Genomic DNA, 12,756 nt, shown 5'->3' with positions numbered 1-12,756 from the left:
TGTATGTGTGTGTGTGTCTTTTTGTGCGTGCGTGTGTGTTTGTGTCTATGTCTGTGTGTGTGTGTGTGTGTGTGTGTGTGTGTGTGTGTGTCTGTATGTGTGTGTGTGAGTATGTGTGTGCGCGCGTGTTGCGTGTCTGTCTGTCTGGCTGTATGGGTGCGTGCTTGTCAACGGCGGCGCAGACTGGCGCTTGTTTTTGTTGCTGTTGCTGTTGCTGTTGTAGTTGTTGTTGTTGCTTTTGCTGTTGTTGTTGTTACTGCTGTTGCTATTATGGCTTTATATTTTACATTGATTTTTGTCTGCAACGTCATTCTATATTCAACAGTTTTTAAACTTATTTTTTGTTGCTGCTGCTGCTGCCGCTGCCGCTGCTGCTGCTGTCGATTTTGCTGTTGCTGTTGAGCATTTATGATTGTTGCTGTTATTGTTCTTGCTGAAGAAAGGCTTCACATCAATGACAGCTGCAATTGTAAATTCAAATTCATTTTCAATTACTATTCAATCACATACACACACACACACACAGTCACACACAGACACAGAGACACACACACAATCGCAAAGTTCGCATTCACTTTCGCTTTCCCGCACATTTGGAAAACGAAAGGAAGTGAAGGAACAGTGTGACGCTGACGCTGACGTTGACGTTGACGTTGACGTTGACGCTGCTGCCAAAAACTCGGACTTTGGCACTGACTTTGCCAACGCCACACTGTCACTTTCTCTATTGCTTCCTGCTGCTCGTGTGTGTGTGTTTGTGTGCGTGTGTGTGTGTGTACGTGTTGTGGAGTGTCGTTGCGCGCGTTTGATTCACGTGGCCACACACACACACACCGATACACACATACACATACTCTAACTGGCACTCACACTCACACAAACGCACATAGAAGCAATGCAAATGCATTAATTGCACATAGTCACATACACACACACGCACACACGCACGCAGACATTAACACTTCTGCAAAATGTGTTAAATTCCACTGGCTAAGAACAAGCACACGAATAACGACAAAAAAACACACACACACAAAAAAAATTCCAGTTGCGCTTGCACCTTTTGGTGACTTTATTAATTTTCTATGAATATTTTCTCTTCTCTTCTATATATATATATATATATACATATATATATATATATTTATTTATTTATTATTTTTTCTTTCTTTTTTTTAACGCACGTTCACTTTCAACGACTTTTAACTACTGTTTGAGACACGTACGCGGAGTCGCTGCGGCGGTTATTCCGTGAATGAATGGTTGCAATTTTTCCGTATGTATCACTTTTTTTCCAAGGAAAATAGATACGCTTTTCACTCCCGTTCGAGTCGTTGCTGTCTTCTGCTGCCGCTGCGGCGACTGCTGCTGCTCCTTGTGGTGGTGCTGCTGTTGCTGCTGCTGCTTCTTCTTCTTCTTCCATAGCTGCTTTTGGCGTTTTACAAAAAGTAGAGTAAGAAAGAAAAAGCTTTCGGTGCTGCCCTTTAAGGTTTTAGCTTTTACAAGCACCTACATTGCAGGAGTGAGCGTGACAGCAAATGCGCGAAGTTTGACAAATGGTTGCCAGACCAGCTGCGGTGAGTGCATATGTATTTCTAGTGGCTATCCTATAGTGGATCTGGCAACTCCAGCCTTACCGCTTACAGACACCAAAGCTTTTTTCTTCCATACACACGCGCACACACACACACACACACACACACACACACACACACATACACACATACATACACCCATGTGCATATGTGTATCTATAACAGGGTTCATTGTTGCGCGAAAGCCACAAGTTTTTTCAATACGAACTCTCTCACTCTCTCTCTCCCTCTCTCTCTCTCTCTCTCTCGCTCGCTCGCTCGCTCGCTCTCTATTTTGCTCGTTCTCGCGCTGTCTCACGCACCCACACATCCTGCGTGCGCTCGCTTGGAAAAAAGACCGCCCCAACTGAAGCGACGCTCGAAAGTAGGCAATGCTAAATGCAACTAACAATAGCGCAGACGCACGAGCGACAAACTCTCTTGGGCTCGCTGGCTCGCTCTCCCACCGTGTACTTTCACTTTTTTTGCGACAGCAATTTCAGTTCACCCTCAAGGATATGCAAATACGTTGCTATTGCGTCTCGGTGGCAATGTGTCATAATACCGAGGCTTAAATGTGCGCACACCTGTTATCACATGGCTCACCTCAACATGTTATTCAATCTGGCATCAACTTGGGTATGAATACGATTAAAGCTCTCCAAGCACTTTTGAACAACACATGCCTAACTATGACTATGTCTGTGTCTGTGTGTGTGTGTGTGTAGCATATTTCAGGGTTAGGCATTTGTTGGTGTTGCGACAAGCAAATTGGTTAGACCTTGCTGCTTACATGCTGCTGAACGAGCTGCAGCTCTTTTGGATGCACACCTAGAGGCCACTAGATGGCGCTGTTGTATCAATTACCATTTTGATTCTATGAATTCAATTTTTGAATGTGTTTCATTTGAGCGATTTGGACAATTATGATTTTTCTTTCTTCCAATTATGATTTTCAATATTCAAGCAATCCTTTATAAAATTAGTTTTCGATTTTAAGTATACTATGCACTTAATACTTAAATTCTAAAAAAGAAAATTGTTTCTTATTGAATATTATATATTAAGATATGCAGACTAAATATGAATATAATAAAATAATATGAATATAATAATAATATATATAAATTGAAATTAGAACCAACTCTGACCGAACCCCGTAATCGTCAACGGGTTCAATAAACCCCACGGGCCAATGCACAATTTGCACTCTCCAGCTGAATCGGGGCAAATGTTACACTCGTTCGTTAAATGCAAAGAACACTGATGCCTTGTGCCGCAGAACAAAATCGTTGCTCTTTATTTACACACATATGTAAATATGTAAGTAGATATGTACGTGTGTAAGCCTATGTATATATGTATATACATACACATACACGTATTTAAATGTGCATGTACAGTGTGTACTATTTTACGAGTCTGGGCGATCCCTACGGTTGTTAGTATGCCGTTTTAAAAATAGCAACTATAAATCTTAGAGAACGTCTGCGGTTGCCAGAGACCAACAACGTTCGACATTCAACGTTCAATGTTCGACGCTCGACGCTCGTTTCTCGTTTCTCGTGAATAATTTTTCGAGAGGCCCCCATCCCCATCAGCATCCCCCTTGTAAAGCACTCCCAAAATCCGTCACACACACACACACACACACAAACATATACATATGCACTTATTTCATCTCTGTACATCTGTCTATTTATCTATATGTATATACATACAGATAAATGTGTGTGCCGACCATTCAAAACTAATGTTACTTAAGAAAAATCCTAAAATCTACGAGGAAAATCCACAGCAGAGACCACAGAGATACAGTCACCATCGTGACGATCGACAGCAGCAGCAGCAGCAGCAACAGCAACAGAAGCAACAATAACAACAAAGACGACGATGACAACAGCGACGGCAACAACAGCAACAACAACAACAACAGCAACAACAGCAACTACTACAAGAACGGAGCGTAAGCAATGTTAACGAGTAAAAATCAAGAAAATTTTAGTTCTAAAAATAACTCTTGTACTCATTTCGTTTCAAAAGCAGAAATACAGAGGAAAAATAACAAGAAAACAACCAAAATCAACGAACGCTTCAGCGACCAAAGACAATAGCTATAAAACGCAAAGATACCGACGATGCCGACGATTGCCTGCATACGGATCTCTTATAATATCGAGTATATACTGTCTATATATCATTTCTACATATACGCATATAAACATTTATAGCGACTGATTGATTCATTTTACGCTTTTGTGAAGATGGGAATCTAACTACGGAAAATGCATGACTATTTCTGTATTTTTCATTTGGGATTAGCATTTGCTATTTATATCAAATTATTATACTTTATTTCAGAGAAGACTATTCCAGTCATACATATATATTTACATTTTTTTTAATTTCCTGGAAACTTTTCGAATTCAATTTTCCAATGCATTCTCAGCACTCAACCTGATTAAGTTCGTAGTTCCTGTGATATTTTCAAAATCGAAGCAAATTTTGTGAGTTGCAAATAAAAAGCGTTAAGCGTTAAGACACAAAATATAAATGTACTCCCAAAATTATGTTTTCGTTGATTTTATTTTGAAATATTAAAGGATAACCAATATAAGTCAATTGACTTCTTAATCCTAAGATACAACAATAAGTTGCAATTCTCTTACTAAATAAACACTTAAGCTAAGAGGACTCGATATTGTTTTATATATGTATTAATATATATATGGTAATTGCTCTATTTATCTCCTTGATCTCCTTGAAACGCTCTATAAAAATACAGCTTGTATGTACTATCAATGTTAATAAAAATCGTTTATTCTGCAGAAGGGCGTAAATAATTATTAAGCCAGAGATAACCCAAGACTAAACAGTGCACGATCGTAACTAAGCAGATGGTACTCATAGTACTGAAGAAGTGATCTATTCTTCTGTATTTATTTCTACATGGATGTTTGTAAGTACTCGCTTTGTGCATGCGAAGGAACGAAATGAAAGCGATTTGGTTTTTAGTTGTTTTTTTTTTTTTTTTTTTTTGAGTTCTTGGGGGCATTAAAACAAAATAAGAATAACGAAACGCATTTACAGCGCGGCTCCAACAGCTGTACCAAAAATATCAAAAAGAGAGTGGGCACGAGAGCTCGTAAAGTGAACCACATACGGCTACAGATACAGATACAGATACAGATACAGATACAACTACAACTACAACTACAACTACAGCTACAGCTACAGCTACAGCTACAGCTACAAATACAGATACATTCACTTATTTTGGATTACAAATAGAATACGATCGTTGGCAGTTTTTCGTGTACATACATACTTACATAAATTAAAAATACCGGTGGGGCCCCGAGTACGTAGATACGTATACGTATAAACTGAAATGTATATGTACAGAAAATGTACATTCCGAATCGAAATCAAACGCTTTCGAAATGTTTTCAAACACTTTTCCATGCACCGAAACTAATTAATGAGAATCCATTTCGATTTGGAGGTAATACGTCGTTTGACAAATCAACCAAATAAGAAGAAGGAATAGAAAAAAAAACATAGCGTTCCAAATCCCTCTCCTCAGTGTTATGGGGTTCATGGGTCATCTCTGGTTTGACTTTCAAATGTAAAATTGTCTACAATGTATTTATTTATTTATTTATTCTTAGCATTCTCTATGCATGTAGTCCATTTGAATATAACCCTTTAAACTGCAGCCAAACTGTATTAAGACGCACTATATGGTCTACACTTAGAGTAGACATCGATTTCGATCAATACAATTTTTGAATATTCAATCTGTATTTCTTACAATAGTAATCTTTAACATTAAAACACTTAAATACAGTGTTGGCTCAATCATTTTAACTAGTGACTGTGATTTTCAAATATTTGCCGCATTTTAAATACATTTGATATATATTTAAGTTTCAATGGTTTTCAAAATCTTAAAACGAGGAAGCTAATATAAAAAATCTTTCTCAGAATTGAGTACTCTACATTTTAAAAGTGAAATTCACTTCAAACATTATGATTATAATTTCGGAAAGTTTTCAATTAAAAGCGTCCACTGTATTTCAATTTCAGACTTGCAACCGAATCTGATCGATTAAGAGAATTTTTAAATATTTCAACACAAATTTAAGCATTTGGAATTTATTCGGATTTGATTTACCAAATAAAGGATGCATTCTACAAATTCTTTAAGCTTAGAATATAAATATATATGTTATAAAAAGTTTTGATAGTTATAATCGATTCTAATCGGATCAGTACAGAAAAAAATTAATTCTTCAATATCCCAACTTCAACAGTTTTTTTTTTTACTGAGCAAACGCTAAAGATCATCAACCGAGTCGCAGCTTCTTTGGGGTGCACACGTACACATACATATACATGTAGGTATGTGTGTATGTATGTATGTGTGTGTGTATGTATGTATGTATGTATTTATATAGAAACATACGTATATGAATATCGAGCATACTTGTATCTATTTATAGGCTACGATTTTTCCCACTCGCTGCTGCAGCACAGTAATGCCCATAGATTCCTTCTGCCTGCACATGCACCATGCCCCAGAGAGTGAGAGTGAGAATATGTCAGCAGCTCTCAACTCTCTCTCACACACACACACACACACCGAGAGAGAGATGTATGTGCATATGTATGTGTTTCCTTGTTTTGACTGCAAGAATCGAAATCAGAATCAGAATCAGAATCAGAATGGCCATACGGCGCAGCATCAGTTAACTGGCGCTATTCCCGTTGCTCTTATGGTCGCTGCTGGCGTTGTCTTTACGTTCGAGATTCTATAAGTAGACATACATATGTATTTATGTATATTTACATACATACTTATATATATATACACATACATACAAATACACACACACTCACACTCACACACAGACATCTGCACTCGAAGAAGACATTTGAACACATGTGAAACAGCGAGAGAGCGGCGCCTTTGCCTCTGCCTCCGCTTCTGCCTCTGGCTCTGCCTCTTCTGCTGCGGCCGTCGTCGCTACCAACGCTGCCGTCACAATCTACTAAGTTAAAGCACAGGCAAGCAAGCAAGCAGCAGCGGCGGCAGCAACAACAACAACAACAGCAACGACGCACGCAATCCCGAGGAGCAGCGGCGGCAGCAGCAGCAGCAGCAGCGCCCGACGAGCGCCTAACGATCGTAGCAGAACTTGGCGCAATGTGTATTTGTGTCTGTGACTGCCGTTAGTATCGGCAACGGGATCGCTACGAAAAGTTCAGTTTCATTTTCGTTGCCAGATTGCTCGTCGTTGTTGTTTAGTTTCTCTGCTCTGCTTTCGTATAGTTTTTGTTTTTTGTTTTTGTTTTTTTTTTTAGTGTTGGTTCGTTCAATTTGAAATTTCAAAGCGCACCAAAGGCAACCGTCGATGAACGGACATTTGGCTCGGCCGCGCGAATTCCTACGAACATCGCACAGCAACATACATACACCGATTAATATATACCTATGCATGCTGGTGTGCATGTGTATGCACATACATACATCTCGATAAGCCAAGCCAATGAAAAGAAACGCAAAGAGAGCGCCAAGTGAGCGAGTGCGGGATCGATCGCTCATAGCATGAATAAAGTGTGCAACAAAGTGCAAGTGCAAGAATAACCGTTTTGCCAGTGTCCGTGCGCAGTGCATGAATGAGCGAGTGAACGAGCGAGTGAGTGAGTGAGTGAGCGAGTGAGTATGCTAATGCTCACAACACTGCGCGAGTTGTTTTTATTGCTGCTCCCTGCAAAGCGCCCAAGATGAACCACAACAATATATTCAAACCAATAAGTCAACCAAAAAAACATAAAAAAAAAACAAAAAACCAAGACAGCAACTAGAGCCGCCGTCAGTTATATTCGTACTAAATACATGCATACAAACACATGTGCACATATCAAAATACACGTGCACATACATGTGTATATGTACAATTGTACATGCACACATACATACTCAATTTTGTGCTTTACTTTTTTTGTCTCTACATTTTCAACTGTAGCCGATGAGCCGCAGTCCGAGGCTAAAAGGTTAACTTCTAAATATTAATAGTCGTTGTCGCCGACCGCAACGTTTGGTCGTCAACAAAAACAAAAACAAAAAAAAACCAAATTTAAATAATAACATTGGGAGAAACGAACCTTTCGAACACAAGCGTTTCAAGTGCTCAGCCCATGTATTTTTCTCAGATTTTCGCTCGCATTTGGTTAGTGCACACTTGAAACACTCTCATGTATTCGATGCACATGTATATGATACAGTGATACATATTTACATACATGCATGCATACATGCATACATATGTAATATTTACAGTGTGTACATACCAATTAGAAGTGCGTTATTTTTAAACGGTTTTCGGCCGTTTTTCTCGGTGTTTTTGTGCATTTTGAAATGTTAGCGTTGCCAACAATTGCAAAGATAGCTATAGTAGGCAGCGACACCGAAAGTTAATTTATAATAAAAGGGACACCGTGCTATAATAGTATAAAATACAACAGAATCTCACCGTTACGCCTTCTCAGCACAAACGCTCGCTGCTTCTGTGTTGCTGTTGCTGTAGCAGCTGACGCCGACGCTGTCGCTTCTGTGAAATAAGCTGCTGACTCAAACGAATTTTCCAATGGTAAGTAAAGCTCACCTAGCAAGAGAGCAACAACACCAATAACAAGAGCAAATCCCTTCAACAACAAGGGAGAGGGTGACAAGCAGAGGGAGAGAGAAAAAGAGCGGGCGAAAGAGAGCTACAAAATTCGGAGCAGGCTCTTTGTCGTGCACGATTGCAATGTGAGAATGCCGAATGCAAACTAATCCCCCCATGCATGCCCACAACTCCCCACCCCTCTAGCGATGCGCTCGCTCAAAAGCAAAGCAATGCTCAGCAATTACAGTTATGTTTGTTTTATATACTTCTCCGAATGCACAAGTTGCCAACTGCACTTTGAGTAGGGGGCCGCCATTGAAGAAGAAGAAGGGTGCATAAGATCTCAGCTCATATATCCTTACACACCCGAGTCGGCATCTATTTAGAGCGTCTCAGCTATTTTAGATTCTTAACGGCATCAGTTTGCGCATGAAATAACGGGACGATATATTTTTAAATTAATAGTACACAATAAGTTTTTTTTTTTAAATTTAGTTTACCTACAATTTTTGGATAAGTTATTGAATATTGGATTTGTTAATTTATGTGCAAAATTATAATTCAACGTAATTCAAAAATTGAGATTGGCAAATCAGAAGAAAAATAAAACATAGCCAGACAATAAACTAGTTTCTTTGTGTGTGGATGCATTTTTTTGCTTCTATATTTTTTAATTCAAGCCACATTGAAATCCAACTTGATCATGGCTTCCCTATTATATTATATTTCAATGTCGATGAGTTGTCGAAAGAAACGTATCTGATAATTAATTTAGACTATCCTCTGCAGGGGTATAAAATAAGATATCCCAACACTAGATCATTTAGCCGGAACTCCTCGTATGTAGCCCCCACTGAAATTCGAATTTAGCGGCGACTCGACCGGCTTAAGTTTTGGGGCAAGCTGACAGAGCTTATCATCTGTGAGGTCTCTCGGGTCAAGTTGTTGGATCATATCAATAGTTTTAGTTGTCTTTGCTTATTTCAAAGCTACAACAAAAAAAACGTTGAAAATAATTACTTCCTGAGTAGTTACTACCCTGTAGTCTAGTTCTTAAGTTATTTATACCCTGTTTACTCAACGAAGCAAGGCATATTGGTTTCGTGCAAGCTCCCCTCTTAACTAGCCATGTGGATGTAGGCCCCACAATATTCACATCAGTCGACCTATATGTGGACAAGCTCTCGCATAGATAACATAGATCGCGTATATTACACCTGAGAGAATTTCCCATGCAAAAGTAGTTGGTAAATCAGGTATTTGGTAATTGGTAGAAAGTTTCGCATGTTTTTGTGTACATTTTTAACTTTACTAGATTATTAATGGAATATAATGGAAATGGTTAATGGAAAAGTTAGTCCAAGTTGTTCAAATAATTGTTATGAACAAGCCCCTAAATTGTATTAGGAACTGGGTTAATTATCTATTATTAATGAAAGCCAGACCATTTAGTTTAGAACTTTATTTTACCCCAAAACTTGTTCTCATATTGATCTGATTACGATCAATAGGCTTATATGGTATATGGTATATGGTGCATGCATGTGTGAGAACGGGATAGCATGATAATCGAAGCGAGCGTAATTATGTGAACGGATATTGGGGTGTGTGTAGGCTACGGCTTATACACATACATATACATACACACACATATATATGTATATCATATATGGATTTGTGTATGTATACTTGTAACGTAGTGTTCTATGTCGCGTATATTGCAGGAGACGAAAAATCCACCGACAGTGACGAGCAGCTATCACCATCAAAGGGCGCCGCGAACACCAGAGAGCTATTTCAATGTGCCCGAGTCAGTGGCGCTGCTGAACATTGTGAAGTCGGAGCGAATACAGAGCGCATTTCAATCAAATCGGAAGAACCATGCGAGCGTTTGGGAGATGGTCGCCGAGGTGCTGAACCGGTTCAGTGCGCGAAAGCGAACCGCGAAGCAGTGCTGCAATCGCTATGAGAACCTCAAGAAGATCTACACTCAGCTAAAAAAGAATCCGGAGCGTCATGTGCGACGCAATTGGCCGTACATGTTCCTCTTCAAGGAGATCGAGGAGCAGCGCGGCGAGTGCTGGGGCTCGAATGGCAAACGTTTGGCGCTCATCTCGAAGAATCACAATGAGTTGTCCTATTATCAGCGGCGGAGGCAGGCGGCCGAGCTGGGCGTGCTGCTCAACAAGGATAATCTGACGCCGCATCAGCACAGCCTGCTCCAGAGCCTTAGTCACGCCCACTCCACAGACTCGTCACAGAGTGGGGCAAGCAAACTGGAACGCTTCGTGCCTAATCACTTTGTTGAGACGCAGCTCAGCGAGGGTGCTGGCCTACCCGTCGTCGGTCTGCCAACCAGCGTCTACGATGATAATCCTCTCCAGCTGCAGGTCGCCGGCGCTGTTGCAGCCGCTGCTGCTGCTGCCGCCGTTGCTGCCCAACTACGCCACGAGCCACAGCTCCAAGGCAATAGTAGTTCGGGGCTCAACCAGGACGAGGAGCATCTGCACAGTCAAAGTCACAATCACAGCCACAACCACAGTCACAGTCATAATCTCAATCTCAATCACAATCACACTGCAGCATTTAAGGATCACGGACACGGGCTGCAAGAGCCACCCGAGGCGCCCGATTTTGATAAGGACTGCAATGGTCCGCTCAACCTGCACCACAATAGCACCAGCAATACCAACGACAACAACATATCCATGAAGTGAGTCAGTCGGCTGACGCCAAATTAATCACTCTTGCATCCATCCATTTAAATGAATCATTTATTCACTCCTCCTCGCAGATCCGAGCCGCTTTCCGAAGGCGAATTCAATCCGGATGACATTCAGCTAATGCAGACCAACTATAATGGGTGAGTCTCTAGTTAGAGAAAAAGATTAGCTTTTCGAAACGCGATGAACGAATTGTATATGTTAATAAATCCAATTAACTGGGACATCGTTTAACAAACTCAATTCATTGACGGTTTATTCGTTTGCAGCGCGCAGAACTTTTACTCACCCAGCATAGATCAGAATATTCTGCATCCGGATGTGATTGTGGACACGGACAATCTGTCCGATTGCAGCTCGTCGGCGTCGCTGAAGAGCGGCAAGCGTAAGATGTCCACATCGACCGATGGCGACAGCACCAACTACGAGCTCATCGAGTATCTGAAGCGGCGCGAGAAGCGTGACGAGGAGCTGCTCAAGCGGATGGATGCACGAGAGGAGCGCTTTATGAGTCTCTTGGAGCGCACGGTGGTTGCCATTGAGACGCTCGCTGCGGGCAAAGCGGCAACGACAACCACGACACATCTCAGCAGCGCCTTCAGAGAAACAACTCCCAGATCAACATTGGCTGCCGCAGAGTCATCAGCTCCAGTTGACAAAAGTCTGGGTTTATCGATGGGCAGTGCCGTCACTCCCGCCGATGCAGGGACAGACGCATCCATTGTTGATGATGCCGATGATGCTATTGTTCTGGTGCCCGATGACAATAACGTGGAGGAGCTAGTGGAAGAGGTTGAGGAAGCAGCAGCTATCTCCAAACCGGAAAATCCAGAGCAGACGTAAAAACCAGTACATATATGTATATATATGTATATATATGTATATATATATATATACAACAATAAATTGAATAGAACGCAGTGCCAAAGACGAGCCGTGTCTCGAATCTAAATGAGATTTGCAACGTTTACTTAATAGCCAATGTGCTTAAGGATACGCATGCATATTTTAAGCATACGCAAACCCCTTCTCTTGTCTAAGATCTAATTTCGCCAGACGCAATATTTGTGCCAGCACTAACTTAATTTTACATGTGTATCTAGCTTAAGGTTCAATGAATCCTCTCTAGTTGTAGGCGCAGACTTTTAGCAATCGATTTTTACGCTCACACGGATTTACATATATGTATATAAATATATATTTGCAATCATCTTTCATGTGCACGTTGTTTATATCGTCTAAGGTAATAGCTACACACCCAAATATATAGTCTTAACTCCAGTGTTAACTGGCCAGTCTGCGTTTTGTGTGCTCGACTCATATTGTCCTTTTTTTTTTATTTAACCACATCAATTTTTGATTAAGTTGGAGCTGAAATGGGGCTCAAATGCATTTGTGCAGAAACATATAATTTGTACGTGTGTATGTAATTTAAACATTTTTTTTTTTAAATTTATTAAGATACAAAAAAACAAATTTTGAAAAAAAAAACCATCTTTATATTTATTCCTATGACATAATATTGATATCGTTAAAGTAGGTTCGTTGGAAACGGGGGATTTATATTCTGGACTTTATCTTCGGAGTCGCATTTAGCAAGGTGCAAAAATAGTTAAATAACAAAGCAACTTTGGCAAAAGACTTTGTTTAAGATTACATTTCGAATTTGGTGTCTATATCTCTATAGTTTTTGGGAACGAGACTGGACGTATCTGAACTTATTCTTCCGCTCTTACAGTTTGGCCTTTCAAATTTGAGGACTAGCTTTCAGAATGAGTGAGATAT

General features: G+C 40.3%; 2 protein-coding genes across 2 annotated transcripts; both read left to right on the top strand.

Annotated features, from left to right (window-relative positions):
- Positions 1–2,101: 2,101 nt before the first annotated feature.
- LOC116805585 (uncharacterized N-acetyltransferase DDB_G0290199-like) lies at positions 2,102–3,460 on the top strand. The gene is made up of 2 exons (XM_032738310.1): positions 2,102–2,213; positions 3,298–3,460. Exons 1-2 carry the CDS (start codon positions 2,172–2,174, stop codon positions 3,451–3,453), a joined length of 198 nt encoding a protein of 65 aa, XP_032594201.1. The 5' UTR covers positions 2,102–2,171; the 3' UTR covers positions 3,454–3,460.
- Positions 3,461–7,889: 4,429 nt separating this feature from the next.
- LOC6564632 lies at positions 7,890–12,423 on the top strand. Its single transcript, XM_001991071.2, has 4 exons — positions 7,890–8,230; positions 9,973–10,961; positions 11,043–11,111; positions 11,241–12,423. Exons 1-4 carry the CDS (start codon positions 8,228–8,230, stop codon positions 11,812–11,814), a joined length of 1,635 nt encoding a protein of 544 aa, XP_001991107.2. The 5' UTR covers positions 7,890–8,227; the 3' UTR covers positions 11,815–12,423.
- Positions 12,424–12,756: the final 333 nt, after the last annotated feature.

The sequence above is a fragment of the Drosophila grimshawi genome, unplaced genomic scaffold (genome assembly GCF_018153295.1).
Source record: "Drosophila grimshawi isolate 15287-2541.00 unplaced genomic scaffold, ASM1815329v1 contig_1006, whole genome shotgun sequence".
NCBI lineage: Eukaryota > Metazoa > Arthropoda > Insecta > Diptera > Drosophilidae > Drosophila > Drosophila grimshawi.
Note: the sequence above shows the minus strand (reverse complement) of the source record. Positions and strands in the feature narration are given on the sequence as shown.